Source organism: Diplotaxodon limnothrissa, linkage group LG22, assembly GCF_057381915.1.
Source record: "Diplotaxodon limnothrissa isolate DT_005_m linkage group LG22, D_limnothrissa_male_GT1.1, whole genome shotgun sequence".
NCBI lineage: Eukaryota > Metazoa > Chordata > Actinopteri > Cichliformes > Cichlidae > Diplotaxodon > Diplotaxodon limnothrissa.
The window spans coordinates 22,581,517-22,609,473 of record NC_140616.1 but is presented as its reverse complement, the minus strand read 5'-3'; the positions used below and the strand labels follow the sequence as shown (position 1 = coordinate 22,609,473).

Below are 27,957 nucleotides of genomic sequence, written 5' to 3'. Positions count from 1 at the left end.
GAAAAAACAGATGAATGTGCTTTATGCTTAACATAGACCTTAAAGTGAGGGCCGTAACAACCCTCAGTCCAGATGTTGGCGCTCACACAAGCCCATTTGGCCAGCACATGATAAACAGAAGCAAACACAAGCAGAAATACAGATTTTTTTTTTAAATAAACCAAGACCAGACAACAGAAAGCTGCAAAGTTTTGTTTATTTAAATTTTCCCGAAAGACACGTCATTCATGCTGCAAGACATAAAACACCAAATGGACTCCTTACTCTGCTTTAAAAGCCCTTTAAACAGTGCTTTAAGAGCAATGCCCAAGGGCACTTTGGCATACACATTAGAGCAGCCAGGAATTGAACCTCCAACCCTACGTCGGTTGGAGGTTAAACCCCGAAAGAAGTAGGGTGCCCTACTTTGTTGGGGTCAACTGCCAATTCTAATGTGAGTGCGAATGATTGTCTTTCTGTGTTAGTCCTACAATAGATTGGCGATCTATGACAGCCCTGCAAAAGCTATAGCAGGAAGTAGTAGTACAGTATTGTAGTTCAAAGAGAGAATTCACCTCTTCTGGTTCTATTTTCAGGCTTTGGACAGGCCAGGCTGTCATGGAGGACTTTGGTCAATAGCAGTTTTTTTGTTTTTGTTTTTAACCCGATCAGGTATGAGGTAGTATAAAAAGCACAAGAAGAAAAATAATCCATACACGGACTAAAACAGGGTGATGGAATGGGTTAGGCTGTGAGACTGGGGTTTTAATCCCTCCCCTCAGCGTTTCAAGGATCTCATAGGCACATGTAACATGCCCGATCTCCTTTGGTGGAAAAGGGACGCAGTAGAACAAAGAGGGGGGCAGGGGCTTTCTATTTTCAAATTCTGGTCTACTGCTTTAGCGTAACCAGTTCACATTTCCCCTGAATCATACAACAAGCAGAGAAACGTACATACCTGCTGGTGTTTTTTTTTTTTTTTAAAAAGGGAAAAAATATTCCAAGTTGGAGAAATAATAAAATGAGGGGTTGGCATAGGTGTTTTCCAACATCCTGCAGGGTTCATCAAAGTCATGCTGTTACAAAGTAGTTGAAGGTAACAATCAACAAATTACATAAAACCAAGCAGCTAAATGAAATGCAATCGCTGCTGATTAATTACTATAACACCCGTTTTGTTTTAGCCTTTCTTTTTGCTCCTGAGCCATTTTCAAATGCGTGTAAAAATCAAGAGTGATTTTAATTTTAAGTCTCACATTTACCCAAACTAAATAGTTTAATCAATCAATCGTAATCAGATTTACATAAAAACTTAACTCATTTGTTTGCCTCACAGCAGCTCGATCTTTGCCTCAGATCCAGAGGCACTGTGGGGTTTGGTATCTCTACGTGGCCACCTGTCAGCTTGATGGTTTTTAAAGCTTTCAGCACTCCGTGTTATCCATAGCAACAAACACTGCGACGTCATTCGGTACTTCGTGTCAAAAGAGTGTGAAAGGGTGAGGTGTTTTTGAGCAGTGAAGTGAGGCTGGCGTTTTGTATCAATTACCCTCATACAGAGTGCACTTTGAGAAAATAACATCTGATCTAAACTTACCCAGATTTCAAAGAACAAGGCAAGTGGGTGTCGCTCGAAGTATCATCATCTTCTTCATTGGTGGATCTTTGGCTTTCTGATAATCAGAATGTTGATATCAGGCCTCTGGGTGGCCCATGCCAACTGTCCTCAGATTGTCTTTGCGGCTGTTTGAGCACAAAGCATTTGGAGCTTTATTGCACATTCTCACTGGTCCGCTCCAGTTTCTGATCAGCCTGTGAAACTAACCTTTAGGGTATTTTAAGACAAGTGGCCCCAAATTGTGATGATGGTGTGATGATGTCAGACTCAGACAAAACTACATGAGTGTTTCTGGTGTTGAGGAAGAAGCACAGGGCAACAGGATTGTGCCTTTGTACCCAGCAATGACGACATTCTGAGTCATTTATCAAGTGGTTGCAACCTTTTTCCTTGTAACAATCAGCCTCTTGCACGACATTTTCCTGTGCTCTTATCATAGATTTGGAAGTAAATGACGTCCATATTATTCAAAGCAAGCTATGCACGGAACAAGGAACTGGCAATACAGTCTAATTATCTTGCTGTAGGCAGTCGCAATAACTGACATACTCCATTGATGTCAGTGTCAGCAGAACATCAATGTCAGATCACTTCATTATTCCAATTTCCTCACAGAGTACTCTTAATAAGTGTTTAAATATAAACAGAATCATGTTTGCAGAGAGAACTATTATGTATGTGGTGAGGAAAAACACATTATACAGGAAATGATTATATAACATTAGCAAGTAAACCAGCTTCAGTGACTTATCATGGTGACAGATGAGTTTCCTCTTGGTAACTATCTTGGGTAACGTGCGATGTAGAGGAGATGGCGTGTGAAAAAGTTGTTAATAACTTCTTTAATACAGTAACAAGGAACGCTTTCAGGATGATGGAGAGGGGGAAGCAGCTCTGACCATGTCTGGTCTAATAAAACAGGCAAGTTGAGCAGGTGCAGGTTCAGCAACTTTTTCGTATTAGCACAGATTAGAATGTCTGAATTCAGCTGCTTTGCCAACACTAGATATTCATTTTTCATTCATATTTTTAAACCTCCCTGAAGATAGCTGTTGACAGTTAACCATGTCACACATTGCTCAAGCCTTTTAAATTCAGCTGATTTTTGTTTTATATATTTTTTTTTCCCACACGCCATCTCCTCTATAGAGAGAGATGTGTGCTTATTATTATATATTTTTATTATTATTATTTTTAATCAAGATGTAGGTGTGTGTTTTTGAGCTTATGGATAACCACTACAAACATGTGACTTAGCGAATATGATGATGGACCGTAAGTATGATATTAAGGATTCAAAATGAGCTCAAGCTTCAGCGTGTAATAGTTCTATGAATCCATTTAACACTGATGGGGAACATTTTTCTCCAGAATAATCGTTTTTACTTTTGTCTTTTGCTTAGTTTTCCAGTAATACAGTTTTATGTGTACTGAGGTGTTTTCATTGTGTTTAGTGCTCTTTCTTCTAAGGAATGGAAACTTCCAGCACTCGCCGTTTTTAGGTAATAGTAAAGGATTTTTGGCAACATGCCCATGTAGAGTGCAGACAGGCACAAGTCTGTTTTAAGTCGTGTTTTAATCTCCAATTTGTGTTGTTGCAAAAGTAAAAAGGAGGAAGAGACGCATTGCAACTACCAATGAACTGTCATCGCTCTCAGCGTGAGTGGAACGACTTCACTGCTCACGCCATGACACCGTTTCAGCAGCAGAGGGGGCACTTTCAATTGTTTGAGGTATTGGCAGGAGTCGTGATTACCACTTGAGATTGTGAGTCATCGCTCGGTACCTCTGTGTCCTGTGCTTTCCACGTGGTGCTGACTCACTCTCAGATGAGGAAAGGACATGGGGGAGTTCCTTTGACAGACATGTCTAATGAGAACATACTGTCTCGGAAGCACTGATTGCGTTGATCACTAAGTGCAAGGTGAGAGCCGGCGTTGTTGTTCAGTTTAAAAAACAAAACACAAAAACAAAGGGGGGGGACGACAAAGATGACATTTTGCTTTAAACATCTGAATTTTCCAAATAAAATGTAATTTTTTACCACATGACTAAACCAATACCCACATGTGAAAAAAATATGGAGAATGTGTGGGTAGGCAAAGTGTGTATCAAAGCCATTCTAAAAGCAAGTCTCACCTCAGCACCTATGTTTGTAACACCTTTGGGCACTTGTCATTTTAAGTGAAAACATAAAAATACATGTACAGAATCACCAATCAGAGAAAAGACAAAGAAAAAAAGCTTTTAAAAAGCTTTCCGCAGCCCTGGGAGAACTTCCACCACCTCTACTGTTACAGAATTGTTCCATGGATTTCAATTCAGGATCCTTGGAATGTGATGTGTCTCATATATGCCTCTGGAAGTACTGACTCATCCTGGATGGCACTGTCTGACATTACATTTCAAACCCACTGACTGTTATGTGTTGATTTTAAATGCACACCATCTTCATACCAGAACTTTTAACAATGACTGGCACAGGAAGTAGGAAGTTTTGGTTTAGATATCCTGTGATATCCAAGTGTGTCATACTTTAGCATAATGAAGCAGGTATTTCAAAAAGCATGGGTAAGGAATCAAGTATGGGTAAAGAGGGATCGGGGGTTTGTCGGGACTGCAGCTGGACCCTTCCCCTGATATCAGCCAGATACACAGGAAGACCAGAAACACTGCAGCCTTGCAAACCCAACAAGACAACCGCACAATCCAACAGGATGTACAACCCCTCCCCCTGAACTTTATTCTAAGCCGTCAAACACAAGGCCTGGGGGCCAGAACTGGTCCTGCTAAGTCTCTAATTCAGCCACTGAATTGTTTTGAAAAACCTTTTCCCTCATACATTTTCCAGCTTTTCCTACTTCTAAAGAACAAAGTAATTTACTAATAAAGAAATTAAGGTTTCTTTTTAAATGCATATTATATAAAGATATCTCAGGGATTGTGTAGGTGAAACGTCTTTACACTGACTTCCCATTTAAGCTCAAAGTACGTTGCATGTGGCCCAGGAAATGAAATTAGGCTTCACTGCTCCAAACAAAGGAAACCATGCATTCCCATGGTTTCCTTTTAGATGGATCTCTTACAAGCTCCTCTGGTTGAAGTGAACTTTTAGGACAGCGGCATTTAGGCAGGGACTTCTTATCTGCCACAAGCACCATACGAAACACCCATTTCACTACACATCACGCCCGTGCCCACTCAGACTGTGACAACCTCGGGGGGGTGGGAAGGAGACAAGTTTGCTTTTTATTTGAATTTATTTATCTTTAAAGAACCAATATGAATTGGGGATGTTTTCAAAATGGGTACAATGATTAAAAAAAACTGACCACTTTCATTCTTCTCCAGCTTGACTTTCAGATTGAATCTTAGGCTCTGTGTAAGAGTTTAAATACGCATACCTGTAAAAAGTCCTATTGTAGCCCCAGAAGGGAGAGAGAATGAAATTACAAGTACCTGTTGTAGTTACATTTGTTTTTTGTTGTATTTTTTTTTTGTTTTGTTTTTTATTTTTTTAAAACGGCCTGGATGATAATCTGAAGTTCGTGTGTATGTGTGCGTAGGACACTCAGCAGGGTTTGGCGGACATATCTGAGGTGGACTGATTATTGCACTCCAACAAGATTTAAAGAAAAAGAAAAAAAAAAAAGAGAGAGAAGAAGAAAAAAGACATGGCTCTCAAACAGATAAAACTAAAACTATTGGATGACAAAGTGTCCTTGCCCCTGCCAAACTCTTAACTGCCACACATATCTTGTGAATAAATATTACAGACATATTCAAACTCAGTGACCCCTTAAACTGAAAGTGACATTAAAGCAAGTGAAGGGTAAGAAGAAGAAAAAACATTACTGCATTTTTCAGGTGAACCTTTGAGTTTTGTGCAAAAAAGACACAGTCACAATGTGTGTTTTAAAAAAGAAAAAAAAAAAAGAAAAAAAAAGTATGTCGTTCTGGCCCAATTATAAAATATCAATAGTGGAAATCAAAATGAGAATATATAATTTCATCACCACATTTGTGTAAAAATAAACATTCACAAAAAATGGAAACTGTTATCCCATGATTAAAACTGGAACAAAAAAAAAAAAAAAAAAAAAGTCAAATAAAAACCCCATAAGAGACAGGATGGACTCAAGTTGAAAAATTCTGGCCCGTGGTTGAACAGTATAAACCGGGTGGCGGGCCTATCTGTGTGCTTTAACCTTCCATTCATTGGTTCGGCTGGTGGATCCCCAGATCTGGACTCATTCATTTGATCACTCGCTTCCTTCTCAATTAACCATGACTCAGTGTTAACAAATCATCACAATAATTACTGATAGCACTCTCCGTGTTTTGTTTTGTTTTTTCTTTTTAAATCTCTCCCGTTATCGGAAGATTCCCCACTAGATGTGCACAAGAAAGACGCACTGACAGGCAGCCTACTGAACGCAGCAGATGCTATCCTTGCACCGCAGACGCATTTTGGGTCTGTATTTCTCGAGGTAAAGAAGCTGTTTGGAGTTGAAGGCTCCACGTCTCTTCCTGTGAAAACAAGAAAAGAAGGAGAGGCTCTTTAAATAACGTGACTACAAAGAATGCAGCACATTAAAACATGACGGTGATTACAGGAGTTATAAAAGATTGACAAGCATTTTCAAGCGAGTCAGAACTAGTACTTCTGAATTCCTAGAATTCCATCTTCTACTTTGGCGTAAGGGCTTAAAATGGGAATTTCTCAGTGACTCAAGTGTACTGTCATTGGTCTAGATGGGATCACATGATGTTTTGGTGCAGCACACTGCAACTGGCATATTTAAAGCAAACAACACAGCTAATGTCAAATAGCTCTTCAAAAAAAAAAAAAAAAAAAAAAAAAGATAAAACAAAACATGCTAGCATTTCCTTTCAACTGCTTGGGCCATCCAAACACAAAAAAGTAATTAAGATTAAGCAGGATTACAGGAAAAACCACCAAGTGAATTGTTATAGTTACTGGATGCCATCTTTGGGCACAGAGCAGCACATGCTGGTAATGTGGGTGAAAGGCACATATTAATCAGGCATTTCAGTCCACCTCACTTGCCAGGTTATCTAAATTAAAACAGCATAAAAATAGGTCCCTTTTAACTCTGATTATCATGAGTCCATAGCTCTGTTCACAGCATCCTTCAACTTTTTGTTGATAGCCCAAATGTTGCTATGCTGTCAACCAACTCACTAATACAGTGCATTAGCTTTCCAACCAGGGAAGGAAAAACAAAAAAGTTCTGAAAGCACCTTCCTCCCAAAAGGACCTTTGATATCACCTAGCAGAAAAAAAAAAGTTCCATGACTCTAAATCCCTCCAACTTAAATGCATTTAATCATTTCTTATGTTTTATGGAGGTCTGAGTTTTCAGTATCAGCACACCTTGTGTCTGATTTACACTGCAAGTCTCTTAAAAAGGCAATAATCTTTGATAAGACTTGGCCTCCTTTTATGGTTCTAGTACAAAAGCAAAGAGTATACTTACTGTCTTATGAACTGCACAGCATCCTCATACTTCATCCCACACTCAATGAGGGCTAAGGCCACCAAGACTGGAGCTCTGTGAGGTGAAGAAATCCAGTGGACCACCAGTTCAAGCAGACAGAGCATCCAAGGAAGAAAGAAGGAGAAGAGAAGATTAAATGCCAAGAGTCACATGGTTCCACAGTAATACGGCGGTGAAGGAATGAGAAAGGGGCGTTTAAACCTGAAAAAGAGGCCTGGGAACTCAACAGGGGTGCACAAGTTCACTGTTGCCCTGCTGGGGCACTGTGCTCACACCCTGAGCCTCAAACACAAAACTAACTGATGAGTTACAGTAAAAGGCTTCTCCTTTCTCACAACAGGAGATGGGGTGAGAAAAGACAAACATAAACACTTTCCAGACCACTCGGCAGGTTAGAGCTCAGTGCTGACAGCAGTTGTTTTAGTGGCTTTTTTCTCACATACAATTCAAGACAGACAGAATGTGAGAATGTTGTGTGGACTCTGTTAAAAGGCGGCACATAACTGCTGCCTCCTACACTGAAGGCTTAAGTGTTAGCCTGTTTAAAGCAGATCACACTGCAAGGCAGAAATCTCATATGACTGCAGTAAACAAAGTACAGGAAAGAAGGAGAGGAGACGCAGTCAGAAAATGCCAGTCTAACCAATATTGGGAATTAGAAAGTCTCTGGAATGCCACAGCAATGCAAAACGCTAGAAGCCATTGAGAGCAGATTGGCTAACTCTGCACTTGTGGTCAGGAAAGACATTTTCACACAAACACCCCCCATGTCATGTGCTTATGCCTTATTTGTTTTCACACTTTGTGTTGTTATTCAGCATAACTTGTTTGTAATTCACTGTCACACTGGTTTCTGACTAAGAAGTGTGCATATTTTCATCTCCGGAAGATCATAACTAGATAGAATGTATTCGAAAGCTAGCGCTTCCCCCCCCAGAACCAATGTCCGGCTGTTGTAGCTAATGATAGTGCTCAGTAAAAAGACAATCAGCTGCTTAAATGATCTCTAACAGGAGGAGAAAAAGGAGACAATCATTTGAGTTACTAAATGAATCACTAATGAGTATTGAGGATTCAATTCTGGAGGTGGGGGTGAAAGGCAAGACCAGCCAATGCTGTGTGATCAATAGTGAAGAAACAACAAGTGAATGCTTTCTCTGACCACATCTCTCTGGAGCTACTGTTAATACCGCAGCAATAAAATGGTCCCTGGTCACACTAACCAGATTACTAACAGGGCGGGAAAAAACAAAAGGATGAGATACTGGGTCAAATGGGCTGCGTTACACAAGGGACAGGCTGTGTTGCTGCCTTGGAAATGGCACGTCTAACTTTGAGAACAGATGTCTCAGTTATCTCTGCAGCCACTTTGATATGGACCCAAATAACCACCTTCTAACCCTCTAACTTAAAACATACCACTACATTTCTCATTTATTGCACGCAGGACTGTTATTTGGGCACGTAAGAAAAAAAGCGTTTTGGTGAAAAGGAGGCCAACTGTACACCATACATACCGTCCGAGGCCTGCCACACAGTGTACGGCAATGCAGCAGCCGGGTTGCTCTCGAAATTTGGTGTTGAGCAACTTGAGCCAGTTATCCACGATCTGGGTGGGAGGAGGGGCACCATCATCAAAAGGCCAGTCCTAAAGCAGAAAACATCAATCGTCATCAAATAACTTAGTTGAACAGCACAAACATCCAGTAAGAGACTGCCACGAAAATGTATGTCAACACTTACCAAGACCTGTATCCCCTCTTTCTCTACTGGAGCCTTATCATAGGTGGCATCACAAACTCTAACCAGAGTGTTCACCTCAAATTTTTTCAGTTCCTGGCAGAAAACGTGAAAGGGTGCATTTGAGACAGAGCCCTGGGAATCTGATAATCAGCAATAACACAAACGTAAGCATACCTCGGTGAACTTGTTAAGTGTGGCGTTGGTGGGGTTGTGGGTGATGAGGAACCTCATGCGCTCGTAGACAATCTCAACTGCAGCGGGGCGGTTCATGTTGGCGAGACGGCTTTAAAAAAAACAATTACAATACAAAACTCTTACAAAACAAAAGCGACTTTTGGCTCAGAAGTCAGCAAAAAAAAAAAAAAAAAAAAAAAAAAAAAAAGAAAGAAAGAAAAGAAAACCCTCAAAAAAAAATTTGCTAGGAAACGTATGTTTTCATGTAGGGTAGAATAAATAAAAATGACAACACGTGGAGGGGGGGGTCGCTCAGGAGGACAACAGGTATTCACTATGGGATGATGTACACAGAATGATAACACAAAAGAAAAGGAAAAAACAAACAAACAAACTAGTCCACAGTACTTTGGGATTTAAAAAAATAAAATAAAAATACAAAAAATACAAAACCAAAAAAAGTTAATAACAAAAAATAATAACACAGAAGAAGATGAGGAGACTATCCAGGAGTCATCCAATCAGTTTACCCCATTCAGGAGAGCTGTTTGTGATTGGCTGTTCAAGAAGAAAGTAGAAAGCAAAGGTTTTTCGTATCGGTTGGGACAGGGCAGAGCAATCAGGCCAAGGGCTACGCAATATCCCAGAGGGCCTTTGGGAAAAGTCAGCAGTTCCTAGTGCGCTGGCAGTCAGGGGGGTTTCTGGGTAGCGTAGTCCCTCGGGGGGCGGCCGATTCACTTCTCCACAGAGGTGAGGTGCTGTGCCTGGCAGAACTCTCCGCTCACACACGCCATATAGGTACGGCTCAAGTCAACACAGAAACCCTGTGAAGAGAACACAGAAAGGGAGACTTAAATGTAACGAGATCGCACACAAACAGCACCCATTTATTTCAAACAGATAACCAGTGTCTGCACAAGCAGGAGGCCACCGATTCAGGTCGTTACAGAATATGATACTTGTTAAATTTGCACATCTGCAGCTGATTAATGGTAATAACCACAATACATTTTGCATATCATGATTATATTTGACTATTAGTCTGGAGATTAAATATACCACATGTTGACTTTTGAGCACTGGGTGGACAACAGTACAGATTAAAGGAGCCTTTAATAAAGCAGATATAAATCTGGAATTTCAGTTTATACAAGATTATTTTTCCTCCCCATCAAAAAGGCTTTCTATAATAACTAGGGATATATGACTACATTAAACAAGTGATTTTAATTAACAACAAACTAAAAAGGTCAAAGTTAAACATCTTCAAACATTGTTGAATGTTTTACGGAAACCACCAAAACTGCTGATCACATTCTTCAGTGCCTCCAACAGCATTTTAAAAGCTGCTGAAATGTGTGGCACTTTGCAGCCTTGCACAACACTGTTCACACGCACAATGTCAGATTAGTTCACCAAGTGTGGTTAAGTGAACTGTGCTAGCATCAGCATGCCTCTTTCCTTGCAGGTTAGCTGCCACACACTTCTGCTGAAGTTGGGCTATGCCAGATTAAACTACATACAACAATTTAGATCAAAATAACACGCCAGTGTACTAGTTTATGAGTCTGTTCTTCCACATTACTCATTTACAAATCCCAATAGCAGAGTCACAGGTGGCAGGTGACTACCCAGTAGGGCTGCCACAAACGATTATTTTGATAGTCGACTAGTCACCGATTATTTTTGCGATTAGTCGACTAATCAGATCATCATCCATTGAACGTAAAAGTACAGCTTATTGCACCAGCAGCATCTGCTCTTATATAACTATCATTAGCTTACAGCTTTAAGTGTTTAAGGTCTGTGCTAACTAAAAATAAAGACAAGATGATAGTTAATTGAATTCTAATTAAATGTGCAGATTGTTTCGGTGGAGTTTAATAAACTCAGCCGATTTACTCAGGAACAAATAAAATACTGAAAAAAGCCAAACAATAACATTTTTAAGTTATCTAAGTGACTTGTATATGTTTAACCTGAGTAGGGCGGTGGGTTTGAAAACGATCTGCCGGGAGTCCGGTGCTCTCATGGCCCCCGGCTAGCTATCGAGCTAGTGGGTAACAGACGCCTCCGAAAACGTCGGAGCGCTTTTGAAAATATGTGGTGTCTTGATAAACTGAGCAGATATTTGAGGTTTACACAGCTACATTCTCGCCTGAAAATATGTTAAACGTTTATTTTGTGACCCAGAAAGAATAATAAGAGTAATATTAAAACTAACTAGCTGCCGCCACTGTTGACAACTGCGCTGGGCCGCACTATGAATTCTGGGACACAGTTTCTTCTTCTTCGGGGTTTAACGGCAGCTGGCATCCTTGTACATGCAGTGCTGCCATCTTCTGTTTCAGTCCGTTATTACACTCTTAAATCCTGCTACTTATTCCTGCTTTTGGGATCTTACAAAGCTTCAAATGACGCGTCGACTATTGAATCAGTCGTCGACGATTTTGATAGTCGACGTAATCGTGACTAGTCGACTAATCGTGGCAGCCCTACTACCCAGCAGCCCAGACTCATACATACAAACCATTAGTTAATCCAACAAGTATTTCTGAATCTAACCAACAACACCACCACCATTACTGAAGTGTCTAGCCAACAAGCTCACTTCCCTAGTAATTAAAAGGTATACATTTCAGTCTTGATTAACTGAAACATGATCTGCGGTCTGCTTGTAGTTGTTGTCAGTGTTTTCACTTCTCAAATATCAGCTTCTGGAATTTGCAACATAAAGGTTGTTCCATGCTGTAGAGGTTTACACATTCACAGAAGCAAAAGATCCCATTTTTGATTCCAGGGGTGGACAAATCCCCTGGGGCTGCATCAGGAAGGTCACCTGGTGCTAAAAACTCAAACATGTGGAGCTACTTGCTGGGACGACCCCCTGTGAATAACAAAGCAGCTAAAGGTAGCTTTAAAAGAACTAAAGCACAACGACAGTGTATAGACACTCAAAAATCCCCATCATGACTGTTTCTACCTTCCAGCCAGTTAATCCTGCAGTGAAATGAACGCACCTTTGGATTACATCACTGTCAATTCACCACCCGTCACCAAAATGGAAAACTAATAATATTCACAGCATGGAGTGCAGACACTTCATAACAGTGTCTTTCAGAACAGGTAATGTCTGGCCTGTAACTGGCCACGGAGCAGCTGAACTGTGCCAAGTCCTTGACAGTCTAAATCCAGCCGCCACAAACTGGCTGGAACCTTCTCAGAGCAATATGGGAGAGAGGTGGGGAGGTAGCATTTAAAAACAAAACAAAAACGGCAAGAGCTGACTATCTCTACACCTACCACACACCAGAGTGTGTGTGTCTGCGCATGCGTGCGTGCGCTAAAGAAAAAAAAAGAAAAAAAAAAGGCTCGGACTTTAGCACCATGTCACAGGCAGCAGTCACAAGGTGCGGATTAACGGGTGGGCAAAGCTTCAAACAGCCCCAGCATTTCAATCCCATGCTCCCCTTTTATAAAAACTTATTTTGAATGAAACAAGACTCTGTACTCTCAGCTGCTTTATATAATACATTCAAATATTAAATAAATTGAGTGACAGCTTTTTCCATCTTTAGCCTGTCTCAAGTCAACCAGCCTGATATGTACTATCAACCACACCGCCACTACACAAGAAGTGTATCAACCCATGGAACAGCTGCAATGGCACTCAAAGCAGCCTTGACTTTGTTTGCGCCTGTGTGTTGGTGTGTGATGGCCAAGATCATCTGTGATGCCTTTAATTACCACCACTGAGCCCGACAGAAAAGAGTGTGGCATGGCTACAATCTGACAACTGAAGCCTGGACAAAAGTCGGGCAGGCTTCTAAGGGTTTTTTTTGTTTTGTTTTTTTTCCCCCCCATCAGCTCCTAATCCTCCAGAAATGAAAAGGACAGATAAGTGGAGAGACGGGGCAGCTAGCATGTGCTTTTCACCTGTGAAACCTGACTGAAAAGGAGGAGAGCAGACTAAGAGACTGGAAAAAAAAAATAAAATAAAAATAAATAAATAAAAGAAATTAAAAAAAAACTCCATCAAAGAACAAAAGAACCAGACACGCACACAAATACACACCAAGGACACCACAATGACAGCTTATGCTAAAAGGATGAAAAGCAACTGGATTGTGGATAGCTGCTCAGATGGACCAAGTGACTTCATACAGTCTGTGTTCCAAATGCTGCCACAAGAAGGGTTACAGGTGTGCGTGTGTGAGTGTGAGTGGGTGGGTGGGTGGGTGGGGGGGGGGGGGGGGGGGGGGCAGATGGGAAACCCCATTTTAGAATTAACACAAGTGTATGCGAACTAAAGCACCTCAGGGCCAGGTGCAGAACATGAGGTGTGGCTAAGCAGCAAGTATTACGCTAAATGCAGTCTCAGTCGAGCTAAATTCAGGCGCTTCATGTTTTTGTTGCAATCCCTTCTCACCGTACTCACTACCTAGAGCTGTAATGATTACATAATTCACTTGTTGATTGACAGAAATCTATTACGTTTCTGCTATTTTGTTTGTACGTTTCTATTTGATTTAGATTCTATTTGTGCCGTACGGTCAATAGTACACACAGGCAGCTTTGTTTGTGCAGATAAGACCAGTGCATGTGCTTTTTAAATGAATTATTAAGTGATCATTCATAAGTTCTTCCTCTGTGAATATTTTATTAACAAAGCACTTTGTGATCAATAAACAACAACAACAACAATAATACAATGAGCAGCGTAAGGTGAATTCCAACGTCATCGTTATAGGCGATGTCGGCACAGGAAGCAATTCCAGGCCCGAGACCACAGAAAGTCTCTGACATAAGGTACATAAAGCAAAAAAATAAATAAATAAATGAAAAAAGAAAGAAAGAAAAAGAAAGAAAAAAATAAAATAAAAAAAGTGAAAAAGGCAAGGGTCCCGTATTGAATCTTCTAAGCTTTGAGGTGAAAACAAATGACAGCAAATGCGCAAACTTTCAACTCAAACCCAATAGCCATACCTGGCTATTTGTCACCTATTCATAAATTGCCTTACATAACAGAAGATAAACAAGAAAGTCGGAAAGATGAAGAAAAGTTTTGGCCACGAGTTCTGACTAAGCCTTTCAGAGGAAGTAAGCAAACTGTGGTAACACTGGGCCTGCCCAGCTGCTGCCCAGTCTGCCATCACAACATTGTCGGGAATGCATGCAAATTACTGTTGAAATTTGCAAACTGGTTCTGCAGCTATGCACTGCTTAGATCAGGGAAGACGGAAGAAAAAAAATGCACAGAGATACACACCAAATGTGTTTGTACAAGCCAAGTATGTTTAACCACACAGGAAACGAGCAGCCGTCGACAGAAAAACCTTCAAACTGTAGACCGAAAGCGTGTTAACGATCTCTCTAGTCACTTCGACATGAATGGCTGGTATAACTTAATGGAAATGTTGTAAGAATGCTAGGACAAACTACTAATTAAAAAACAGGCTAAAAATGTTTAGCCTGTATTTTGCTAAATACAGGCTAAACATTTTCTGCAGCTGCTCTGCCACAAAACAGTGCAGCATACACAATTTCACAAAATAGATATATGTAATACAAATAGAAAAAGAAAGTTCTAGAAGGTGAAGACAGCCTGAAATCATCAGAGCTCATGATGCTAAGCTTTTCCTGTCTGGTTAACCCCAATTTTATTTACAAATACAAACTTAACCAATACCATTTTGTTTGTATAAATTGGCAGCAAATGAAGCAAATAAAATTTCATTGCCATTTTTAAACCAGACCAAAACACCTACTAAATGTGAGAACCACATTCAAAATCATCAACGAACATTACTTTTTAAAAATTGTATTTAACTAAGATTGCAAAAATTACTAAATTATCTAAATGTGAGATTATTTTATGAATACTAGAAACAGTATTATAAAGAACTTGGGCTTACAGCTGGCATTTTGCACATGCGTGTCCATGTATAAACATATATTCTAAATTGGGAGAAAGGTCACTGAGTAAAGGCAGAGGCCCACACAATGGCTCAGAGAAAGCTCCCTTGGTGCCCTGTTCAACATCACGTGTTCACTGTTGGAACAGGGCTGTTGGAGCAAGAAACAGGGGAAAAGGACTGAGGCTGGATGGGAAGAACTTCCCAAATTGATTGGTCCTCACCAGAACCCTCTTAAGAGTAACTAAGGCAAAGCAACGGTAGACAGCGAGTAAGACTGTGAGGACGAGAGAGCGAGGAGTTCAAGTATTAGCTGATAAGGACTGCAGTATCTCAGAACAGAAAAGGACACGCAAACCTAAACAGGTGATAAAAATGGCAAAAGAATGGGAACCAGGGTGTGGGTATCCTGCAGCTGCTAACTCATTTTCTTTTTTTTCTGCTTGATTCATCAAACTGTCTGGTGAAATACGAAGTCAAGTCAGACATAAAACTAACTAAATGAATATGGCATTATCCTGTAGTGCAAGATAAGTGGTAACTAAGCTCAGAATATCAACAATAAAACGCTGCAGGTGGCAGCTGTGAAGTTATCACAGCTTAAGTGCATGAAGAGTAAAGTGCTACAGTGGGAGTGCTAATTAAAAGGCTTTCGCCATGTTAAGGATTTTACTGCAACAAGACTCCATAACTGCAAAGCTAAAGCTGTGAGAAGCTCTTGTTGGCACTTGATAGCTATCAGGTGGGCCGTCTCCATGACTCTCCCACCAGGACTACTATACACACACGCACACACACACGCACGCACGCACACGCACGCTGTTCACATAGTGTAGCTAGCCACAAGCTTAGGAGTGCTAAGCTTGTGGCTTGTGGCTGCTCTAAAATTAGAAAGACAAATACATCAACACACAGAAGTGAGACATGGAATACCAAATGACGAAACAGACTTTTTATACAAAATGTCTGAGTACATCCTCCCCCCATGGTGAAAAATATTAGTTTTACATGCATCCCAGTCTGGTGGTTTGAGGTTAGCTTAGGCTCTCCGTCTTTTACTGACGCTTTGTCTGGAGCCAGACTGGGCATGACCAGACTGTACTGCCTTGAAGCAGCTTGAGGCCTAATTTTTGCCATGAGATCCAAGTCGAAAAGTACAGGAGCACACCTGTCATGTGAGGAGGAAAGGGTGAGAGGGCAAGCTGGAGGAAACCATGTTCACTGACATGACAGCAACATGCAATGATAATGGAAAAAAAAGCTCTGATACACTCACCTACATGCTTGCTGCACCCACCTCATTCTTAGAATGCCTTCACAAATAATACGACACTTTGTATTGACAGCAAAGTACTAAATTCTCCCTTTACCTCTCTGATATGATGGGCACTGATGTGAAACTCGAGAAGATTGAGAAGCGCTGACAGCTGCAAACAAACGTAGAGAAACCACGAACCAGGAGGAGCACAACCGGAGCCAAGTATCATAGAGACCTGCCTTCATTCCTGTGGCCTTCATGAGAGCCAAATAAAAGATAACTAATATACTTGGAAATGTCAAAGAGGACAGAGACAAAGAAATAGTACCACGAAGAAAGCCAGCAAGATGTCATTTGAAGAGACATCCTGTAAGGACATAACAAGAGATTAGCAAGATTAGAACAAGAGGGGAAAAGAGCAAAAAGAGTACAGAAGAGAAAAAAAGGCAATGGGTAAAAACTAGCTGAGATAAATCAGAGGATCACCCAATGGTCCAGCTGGTTCCTAGTAGTGACATCAATACAACCGATAGGCTGGGTGGGTGTATGTCACCTCAAACTGGAGCAGCCCTAACAGTGTTCATACCAAAAACCCAAGATGAAGAAGAAAGCACTACACTCACTACAGCACTACTGTTACTGTAAGCCAGTGCTAAGAATGAAAAAGCAAGAACTTAATGCTTTAGTGGGAGAGAAAAGAGTTGATACAAACAGCCGTACTAGCACACACACCCCAACCTTTAGAACTTAAAAAAATAATAATAATAATAATAATAATAAAAAAATAAATAAAAAAAAAATACACTTAAGCCAATTACAAATTACCTGCAGACCTTTGGTTTACTTGTGGGTGGGTGTCAAACTCATATGTGGAGCAAGAGTAGGTTATGGTTATTCATAGCGAGCTTTGATGATTGTCCGTTTTCCAAGATGAAAATGTTTACTGTATGGACCACTTATTTAACACTGTAACAAAATATGCTCCCCCAATATTATATTATATCACAATCACCCTTCCATTTATTTTACATGTCACATGCTGGGTAAAAACCAATCATGAAAAACAAGGGTCTAGCCTTCAGGTGCAGCTGCATGACGACTGTTTTTTCCTGTTATTTTGTTGTTGTTGTTTTAAATAACCCTGCCAGCTGGACCGGGAGAGGAGAGAAAAAAAAAAAGAAAAAAAAAAGAAAAAAAAAAGAAGAAGTAGTAGTTAAAGGGTTCCCCCCCCCCCATTTACACGAGACTAAAGCTTGTTCATCTTGTTACAATGAAACATTCTACCAGAAAACCTCAGGTCCTTTTCCTCTAGCAGAACAATGTCCTCCACCACGCTGCAAAAATTTCTCAGGTTCCCCCAACTCCTCAAATCCCAATTCAATTGAAGGACCACAGCAGGTGCCAGATAAAGCCCATTACACAAGAAGCCCCAGCATGCAGGACCCAAATGATATGCCGAAATTGTTCCATATGTATGTACGTGTTTCAAAAAAAACAAAAAAAAAAAAAAAAAAAAAACGCTTCATTGGCATTTTATGATGGTGTCTATCAAACTAATTCAGTGGATTGAGAATTTGTGCTACAATGGGGGAGGAGGAACAAACGAACAAACAAAAAAAAAAAAAAAAAAAAAACATTTTCTAATAATTCCAAGGACAACGCAATACCCATGTCAGTACAGGTTATGGTGACAGGTCACCAAAGTATTCAACAAACAGTACAAACATTAAAAAGAAATGGGCAGCACAACACGCCCTTGTCATCAGTCACGCTTGAAAAAGCAAAGACATACAGGCAAGCAAGCATGCAAGTAAACATGTGCACAAAACTACAAAAAAACAAAAAACAACCCCCCCCCCCCACAAAACCCTACTCTAGTTCAGCTTCTACCCCCCTTTTTGCCTCACCAGTCCCTTCCCCCCCCTTCATAGTGTAACAAACAAACCAAAATCCCCAGACATGCTTGAACAAGACTGTATTAAGGGAGGGTGGCCCGTATGCAAAAACTCCACTGGGAACTCCAATAGTGATTCCAAACTGTTGTTGTGCCTCCCATGAGCTGCACACTCCTGGGGATTTTAGAAAGAAGAGGCTCAGGCTGGAGGTGGGAAGAACTGGTGTGCGCCCATTCAAAACGTTTCTGAGAACAGGAAAAACATTTCTTCACCTGCCATGCGGGTTGAGGTTGGAGTATCAAAGCTGGATTATACAGCAATGCGTAAGCCATTTTTCCTAGTACTACCAGCACAAGTGCAGAGCAAAATATTGATAGGACAATACGTGTCATTAGTTGAAAAACACTTAAGGATATTCTGGTGTTAAAGTTAACCAACTTGGTGAAATCAATGGGAAAGTGAATTAGAAATCTAATCAATTGAATTGACCAACTGAGAAGTAATAACACAAACAATACAATGATGTAAATAAAACACTGAGAATTGATAGAATAACAGGACAAAACATTTGTTGTTTTCAGGCTGATTGAGACATCGCCGGCCCTTGAATCCTTATAATCAGGATGTGAATCACAGCCGGTCATGTCTGTGTTTACCTGTGTCAAGGTGGCACTGCACAGACATTGTGACAAAGACCTGTGGTGTGTTTAGTTTGAAAAAATAAAAAATAAAAAAAGCAAAGATGGGTATTTTAAAAACCAGACTAAACCTCAGGGAAAGGCACCTGCTCTCCCTCTCTCCATCAAAAAGTAAAAGTGCTAACAGCAAGTGGAAAGGAAAACATTCCTGTTGTTAAAACCTGTGTGTGGATTGCCACGGTTTCATCAGGCTACAAATAGGTTGGGTTAAAGAATGGCCCTCTATGAATCTGTCAGCCAGCCGATACGCATATATCCTCAGGACTGCCCAGCAGCTGGACTCCTCAATCCACAGCAGACCCTCTTTAAAGGGTTTATAGACTCACTGAAACTCACTAAACTTGCTTACATGCTTTTAATTTTCAAACAGTATTGAAAATACATGAACTGCCAAAAGGTCTAGCACCTGTGTAGCAACTGTCCCAGAAAAAATAAATAAATAAATAAATTAAAAAAATAAAAATAAAATGCACCTCTCCGGTATAGATGATCATTATATAAAAACTAGTTCTGTGCCCATTCAGGATGCACCCATTCTAACTGGTTCGCCTTTGATATGGCTGCTTTCATCAATCATCATAAGGGGTGTAACAAGACTCCAAAACCATGGTTAGGTTCATACTTGAGTTTCTCCCCCCAACCCCTCTTTTAAAATCAGAGGCCACTTGATCGCCATAAATATTTGAAGCTCAGTTACTCTGATACATTTGCATTTCCTTATCTGAGCATGCTTCAAGTATTACAGCTTTCGCCCCATTAGCACGTGCTAACTAGGCCTTTAAATTGTATAGCGGTTGATATGGCTCCACGTATATCTTGTATAACTCAAGTCTAGGATCGATTGCTTAATTATATTTTTAAATTACTCAATAAAACCCATTTAGACAAAAAATAAATATCAGAGATCTGTCTTAATATTTTAGTACTGTAGCTAATCATCATGCAATTGCTAAGGCACTGTTATAATATTAATAGATTCTATTCATCAAAAGCTGCTCATACTGGACCTCAAATTAAAAAAAGATGACTGTGACATGCATTCATTTAATCACTCTATAGCAATGCTTCTTAACTGTAGAATCAGTAGTTTTATTCAAGCATCCATATAAAATGGTTATGGCATGGATTCATTTCATCACTGGACTAATGCGTAGTTAATATAAACGCTGACAAATACTCTGGGGAGATGAAAATGACTCAGGATTGGGATAGTTTCCTCATTCACACACAGTCCTTACAGTAAAATAAAAACAGAAAAAAAAAATCATACACCATAATTGGGTGACATGATGCAACATTAGCATAATAGCAGTAGTGCAGCAGTACGTTTTTAAATGATTGTGACAAACATCTAGAAAATACATTTTAAAAGAGTGCATTTGCTTTGTTTGTAAATAATTATCATGCTAAGGTGGTAAACAGGATGGTGTTTTCCTGTTACAGTTGGAGTGGTTAAAAGCGCTTTGGTATGTCTCTTATTTAAGCCTTTAGGGAAAGGTGATATACTGGTTAGGCAAGGCATTTTCCAGTAAGTAATGTTTAAAGACAAATGCATTGTTAGGACTTAATAATTATAGAAAACAACAAGAACAACAACACTGATGTAGGTAAGTCATGGGACTTCACATCATAATCACCTGTCACTACACATTTTCCAAGAACTGCCCATCTAACCTCATTCAAACTGTGGCAGCACTTTTCTATTTATCCCAACAATAACCACTGAAAGTAGACCAGTCAGACACTGATGCTGTCCAACCATTTTCAGGCTTTAATCCATGCCCCCACCCCCTGCAACCCTGAACTGGTTAACTGAAAGATGACTGGTTGCAGGTTAACAGCTAGATCATTTCCATAAGCACAACTCACGATTCTGCTGGTCTGTCTGAACCATAAACAATCCGTGATCCTGGAATATTTTCCAATCGTAGAGCAGTCTTCTTCAGAAACACCTGGTTAGACGTACATACTGTAGAACAGAAGCTGCATTGTTTACTCACGGTACCAAGACAGCTAATTCCTCTTTGTAATTACATCACAAAAATCACTACTGATAAGCTATAACAGATTAAACTGGCAAGCGACAAATTTGCTTAACTGGTCAAATGGACTGGTTTCCAAAGCAACTCTGATCTAATCCTCATAAATACTGACTAAAACATTTTTAATGGCTGGGAGTAACTTAGGCACATTTATTAAGTGTCTCTTGACAAACCATGGACCTTGGCAAACCTTGGTACTCTAGTATAGAATAGCGCTAATACTGCTGACCTTTATAAAAAGGGGAAGCATTTTTACTTCTTAAAACTTGCAAATCACACAAAGAATACACTCGTGATTTTTCAGAACAGTGACAGCAAAAGTTAGAAGAAGAAAAAAAGAGGATGTCAAATGCAGCTGCCATGTCTACTTATTTTGCATCTTGATTAGATCTACTTACTGGCAGCCAAGTATGTTATGTTGTGAGCGGGTGTAACTTTTGACAGAGCTTATTATAACTGCTGTGCAATAGCCCTTAGAGCTTGTGGTGTACAAGTCTATATGAATTATTTTTACAAGAACATTTCCTCATTTATATTTCTGAAAGTATAAGAGTTTTAAGATATTTGAATAAAAATATAAGTGTAATTGTCAGTGTTGCTTTTAAATGCCAAGCTTATTTTGCTGACATTGTCATAAATGGGCAGTCTCTTTCCAATCCCTATTCAGAACAGCAGGTTAGCTCTCTGTAGCCCTAAAGCACAAGAGGTAATCTTCCTGCAGGGAACTTGCTGTACTGCCTTTTTTTTGTCTGTGTAAACTGGGTTTGAGAGAGGGAGGTATGGGAACATGTAACCCCCACCCTCTATGTCCATGAACAGACGAACACCCACAACACATGCACTTGCACATGGCAAAGCCCACTTATCACACTGCTTTGCTGCCTCTGAGTGAGCACAGATAAACAGTGTAACGATCAAAGGCTTCTGATAGAGCTTAGAGGGGGAGGGCAAAGACTGATCCATCTCTGGAATACACTGAAAGAGACCAGGGCTCAGCACCTTAGAAATGGGAATGAAAAGGTTGAAAACATTTAAACAAAGGTCTGTTCTACCCTCACATAATTGGCCTACGTCCACTTTTAATCAGTTTTCACAAAATAGGAAAAGAAAAAAAAAAAAAAAAAAAAAAAAAAAAGACTGCCCAATTATATGTTAAACAAAAAACACTTTTTCCCTGCGATTTCAGTGAGAATCAAAAGTGCAAATACACAAAGGAAACTAATAAAAGAGACAAAAGGTGGTAATATAAAGTGTTTGTGCCAATTGCGTGCGTCAACAAAGGCTGGGCAAGTTACCAAATGATACAAGATTGAGATACAAATGGCAGGAGCACCAAATCTACTTCTGAGATTGTGGACCAGCTCACCAACTGAAAAATCCATGGTTTGAAAAATAGTAAATAACAACAATGAGGTACCGCAGAGATTTCTACTTACAAAATCTCCAATGCTTGGATGCTGCGGATCTAAAAAAATACAGCAAATTTTTATGGTGTGCATACAGAGATGAACTAGCAAAAAACGTTAGTGGGGAGTTCCAGTTACAGATCAGAAAACTTTAAACCGTTTGTACCCAAATTCGTTACACATTTTCCCGAAGTTTTAAATGACCACTGGAAGACTTTTAAAACTCATCCATTCATAACAACTCAGATGCTGATTACAAAGTTCAGCATTCATCAGGCTGACGTCACCATCTGCACTTTGACTCCTGCATTTTAAAGTTAAATTGTGGAGTCTTGGTTGCAGAAAACTTGAGGAGCAATAACCAATTCCAAATACAAAAATCACATTTGTTTACAAGAAAACTCTAAACCTTCAGTACCTTTACGGTTCTATTTACATAGTATATAATAATAATAATGTGTGTAATAGTTGCCATTACCAAATATGACTCCAAAGACAAGGCAGTAGTTTTCTGGCTTGATCTGGAATATGGGTCGCTGGACTATATTGAGCCATCTGAGCGCCTTTGATAAGTTATAATCTCATCTCACAATCCTAAATCTGCTCCAGGATGACATTTCTCAACACAGACAGAACACAAAGCAGCAACGAGACACACCTTGACCTGCATGCTAACATGTGAATTACGCACTGAAAGTCAGCATAAAGACGCATTTTAACAAGAAATCTAAAGTGCTGTAGCCAAAGAGTCAACTATTCATGGAATTATTTTTTAAGTATTTGTTCGGTTTTCAATTCTGGAATTCAATTGTTCACCTTTTTTTTTTTCCTCTCTCTTTTAAACACACAGAAACCTAATCTCATCACTACTTCCTTTAATTTAGAATCGTGATGCAGTAAACAGTCTCATTTACCTCACTGTTCCTAATTGAGCAACACTGTCACTCAATTTGGCAAATTTTTGCCGTGTATCAGAAGCAAAATGTTGACTCATTTTCTCTGAGGGATCACCGGAGGGTGCCAAAAAATTAAATAAATAAAATTAAAAAAAAAAAAAAAAAAAAAAAAAAAAAAAAAAAAAAAAAAATCACAGCACAGCAATTACAACAATCAATACCAAATTATTTCTATAGTGACTTTTTTAATGATTAAAAACATCTACCCCTTCTTGCTGGACAAAGTTCTGAACATTTGCTGTGGTCACATCTTCTGCATACTGGCCACACAGCTAGTATGCAGAACATGTAGCTATTAATAAGTATAAGCTGCCACTGGCCTCCCTAATTGTTGGTCCACAAATAGTGAGGCTGTTTTGTGCTGACCATTTCTAAATCTACAAATCTATCTATCTATCTATACACACACATACACACTTTTTACTTCCTTTTCTGGAAATTTGGAAGGCCATAAATATTCACAATAATGCATTTCTTATTAATTTTATTGCTTAATGTGACAGTAACCAAAGACCGATTAAAAACATTTGCTAGAATAACCAACAGTAAGTAGAACTCTAAGACTGCCAAGAACAGTGAAAGCTTCTAGTTCCAGTCAATTCATTATACAGAGTTCCAAAATAAGAGCTAATACAGACTTGGAAAAATACAGATAAAAAAAAATCTTCATTTCATTTTGATTGTGATGATTTTTTTCCCCCTCTAGCATATATGGGTAAACAAATAACAGACTTTCACAATTGGTGCATCCTTAAGAACAGGCAAGTTAAAATACAAGGTGTTCCTTCAACATTCCAGCTAACAATTACTTCCACTCTAGCAAATAACTGACAGCTGCTCCTGTAGAAGTTAACTGCCTTGTTGTTTAAAGGCACAATGGTTCTTGTTTACAAGTGTGCCAGGCTTATGGGTTCATTTAGCTATAATTGATATGTGCAAGAGTCAATTCATGACAGATTTACAATTTAAAAAAATAAAAATAGAAAATAACCCAACATTAAGAAAAGTAAACTTCCAGGACTGTCTAGAAGTCCATTTCTGTGCCGAGACCAACGCTCAGCAACAGACCGAGCCAGTAAAGAGAATGTCTGCTCGCATTTTTGCCGGGAGGTGCTGATCCCACCACAACATCAATTCTTCTGACATTTGGAAACCAACTGCCTTCTGACAGCAGCATCGGGGGATGCCTGTTGCCATATCAACAATTATCCCTGTGGTAGCAACAAGTGCTCCTGCGGGGAATATGGTGTCTCTTGATAAGAAATCAAAAAGGAGCAATGGTGCTTAGTAAATGCTCACAAAGTAAAGCTAAAGAAGACCTAAGAGTGCAGCAATAATGAGAATTAACGCTTGTTTATATGCTGTCATCAAGGAACTTTTTTTTCTCAACTAAAAACCAACAGCCCCTAACAGAACCATAAATCACCTTATGATCTCAATTTAGCTCATGGTAGCAAAGCCATCTTTTTTGAGATTATAGCCACAATGAACACACTAGTTCGCGAGAGGCACTCACGGGGTGGGGGTGCCAGTAACACACACACCAAAAAAAAAAAACACCTAGGCAATGGGCAAACAGAGGGTTTGTTGTCTGCTTCAAAAATAGCACCGTTTTTAAAATCTGAGAAAGCAAGCACCTACACACAGCTGCTCAAACAACAATAACACATATTACTATTGCATGTTCTGGCACAGAACTCCGTGTTCCCCTGTTAACTGCAGCTCTGACAGCTGTAGCTAAACAAGGCAGGTGTAAACACAAAAAACAAAGGAGGATCCTATTCCTACCTGTTGCTATAGTTTCAGCGGGAACCCCTGCAACAGCAATCTAGGAGAGGTGTCAATCTGTGAAACACTGCCAGTGCCACTGAGCCTGCGCCTTTGCTTTACCCCAACACTGTGGCAACAACAGTAAACACTGTGCCGATCACTGCATGATTCATTAATCCACACACTTTGCAATAAACGAGCTACTCACAAAAAGGTGCCCACTAATGCGTAACTACATATGGGCTTCACTTAATCGCTTTGAAAAGAGGTAGCACAAACAGTGGCCAACTAATCTTAGCTTGCCACTTTATACCAATTTCAAAACAACTTCTACTGCAGCCAAAGATAGGAGTGAGCCCATTGTAAAACCAAAAACTTCATGTTCCATTCCCACCACAGATAGGGAGAGTAGCTAAATTTTAAAATGTGTTTAAGCAGTCAGTATGGAATGGCCTCCTCTGCTCTACCTTTCAACACTCAGTCACCCCCCTGTGGCTTGATGGGCTGAAAGCCAGCAGGCTACAACATAGGTGTTCTTCTCCCCCAGTAACACTCCTTTGTAGGCTGATATCAAGTTACTGCACACTGGGTTCACCTTTCACAGTTACAGTAACCAAGGCTGAGAACTTCCCATCTTGTCACAGGGCATTTTCTTTGCTCCTAGTAGGCATAAATTAGCAACCAACCAGCATATTAAGTCTTTAAACAACAAGTTTGATTTAGCTGAGAAAATAGCAAAACTCAAATAAGGATAATTCAAGTTTGGCTTACAAAAGTTACAGGTAATAGAAGTTTGCCTTGCAGAGTCGGATCACAAAAATGAGTGCCCACCCAAGCAGTATAGGGCTGACTTTAGCTGAGGGATGTGCTATATAAGCAGATTGAGTGAGAGTTGCTATTTCTAGATTGGCCAGAGCATCATGTGTCAATTAGCTACAAAATAAAGCGGGTCATCTGTTCAAACGACCTACTTCCACAAAGAATAAAATGCCAGTGGAGTCTGAAGACTGCAAAGCATTACAATACTGAAGTTGTGAAAGTCTAACCTTTTATGAAGCAAGAGTATAGACCTTATTGATTACATTACTCACTGCAACTTTCTATTATTTCTGTTGTAGTGTCCCAACATTCCCTTAGCTTTTTTTCCTGAATGCAATCACTCATCTCATCCTATCAACAGGCAAACCAGGTCACCTTGCAGTGACTCATAATCGGGAGTATATAATTAGCTTACCTGTTACACCAGTTACTGATTGACTCATCCGCCCTGTTGGTAGGATGGCTATTCACTTGTATTAGCCGCCCACTAGAATTTACTACCAGAGGGGAGCCTCAAATCAGTGGAAGGTCATAAATTGAAAACTGAGAGGCATGGGAATGTGCCGCGGCCTTTAGTGTCACAGCTGCTCTAGTCAACTTCCTCCCGAAATGCATTTCCTCATTTCACTTCAACCCACATGGCTAAATGGTTGGGCGCTTGCTGTTTTAGGAAACCAGACGAGGCTAAATTATAGACCCACCTAACTCCAGTGTTGGCCATTTTTTTCTCTCCTTTTTTCGTCGAAACCGAGCAAATTTTCCGACTCCAACCAGACAGCAAGCAATAAAGACAAGGAGCACGACAGTCCAGTCCAGTAGCCGCGACGACAAACAAACAGACATGACAAATCGTTTGTCGGTTTAAGAAAAAAAAATAAATCAACCCGTCAGCCTGGCAATTGGCCTTTAGCATATGGGTGAACTATACTGCAGGTCAAGATTTTGTCACAAAGGGCGGAAGGCAGCTGGCTAGCTTAGTCGCCATATAGTTACCACGCAGCTTTCCACAACTACAAATAACTCAAGCATCTTATACACATAACAGTAGCACTACTAGCCAGCACAATTGTTAACGTTAACACAAGTATTCATTGCCAATATGATACACGTTGTTCAGAAGAAATTCTACGGTAACCTGTACACCCTTGCACCGTGTAGCGCTAAGGTAGCGCTAGCACTTGTGGTATTCCGAACGACGGTCAGTTTAGAAAACACCACGTTATGAATACAACTAAACGTATCCTGTTCTAAAAGAAAAACACAAGCTATGACATAGTCGTGTTAGTAGTCCTAATGCTAGTCAGCGATTTTCTTCTTTAGGGAAAAAGCCATAGCCGCGATAGCAAGCTAGCGCAGCTATGTTAGCTAGCGGGCTAGCTAACGCACTTTGCTTTTAGCAGCAATCTTTTAGACCAGCAGCACTGCAACAATCAAGACAAAGGTAATTGACTCAAGTGTGGATATCACGGATGTCTGAGGCAGTGAGAATGAACATTCATACCTTTAACGGGATTTTCAACACCGATTGTAGCACACGATTAAACCGTCTTAAGCTTTGCTCTGCGAGCTACCATTAACGTGGCTACATACTGGACACTATTCTCGGACGACTCCTCATGCAACTTACTTTGGCTGCCCGGCAGTGTGGCGATCACCTAACATATGGAACTCAACTTTTCAGTGGGCTCTAGCGGATCTATAGCACTAGAATTACATTCAATCAACGCAGAAAGAAGTTCCCAGAGGTTTGCTGAGATCTTTTAGTCATTGAGTACTTACAAAGAGCAAGCTGAACATTGAAATCCCGTGACTACCCCGGAGAAAGTGGAGGGAGTGCAGAAAGCGCTGTCAGATCGCCTTTTTGTTCCTCTTTAGTGTGGCAGCCTGAGATCTCGTCGGAGGTCGGGAACTGTTGTCGGGGAGGAGCCTCCTCCTCAGTTTGTACAAGACCTTCAGGGACCGTCGGAAAAATGTCGACCAGGCAGTGCGAATTAATAGTCAACAAAATGAGGGCCACCTGAGAAATCTGCAAACCTCGGAAAACTTTAAACGACAGACGCGTGTATCCCAGATCATCCTAGCATTTTTTTTCTTGTTTGTTTGAGTGTTTCCTCGTCACCAATTTAACTATCAGGAAGCGGAAACTGGAATAAAGTTTAAGT

The 27,957-nt window shown here is 40.1% G+C and overlaps 1 protein-coding gene across 1 annotated transcript; it reads right to left on the bottom strand.

Annotated features, from left to right (window-relative positions):
- Positions 1-186: 186 nt before the first annotated feature.
- Positions 187-27,957, bottom strand: ptp4a2b (protein tyrosine phosphatase 4A2b). The gene is made up of 7 exons (XM_085346685.1): positions 27,575-27,957; positions 9,567-9,860; positions 9,037-9,145; positions 8,863-8,955; positions 8,637-8,767; positions 7,099-7,173; positions 187-6,127 (listed from the first exon to the last, which is right to left on the bottom strand). Exons 2-7 carry the CDS (start codon positions 9,569-9,571, stop codon positions 6,025-6,027), a joined length of 516 nt encoding a protein of 171 aa, XP_085202811.1. The 5' UTR covers positions 9,572-9,860; positions 27,575-27,957; the 3' UTR covers positions 187-6,024.

What these genes read in the sequence shown, in the direction of transcription:
- ptp4a2b (XM_085346685.1), bottom strand. An exon ending in AAGAGGGGATACAGGTCTTG is followed by an intron (nt 8,768 to 8,862) that starts GTAAGTGTTGAC and finishes TTTCTGCTTTAG; the next exon opens with GACTGGCCTTTTGATGATGG. An exon ending in TGTGTGGCAGGCCTCGGACG is followed by an intron (nt 7,174 to 8,636) that starts GTATGTATGGTG and finishes TTCACCTCACAG; the next exon opens with AGCTCCAGTCTTGGTGGCCT.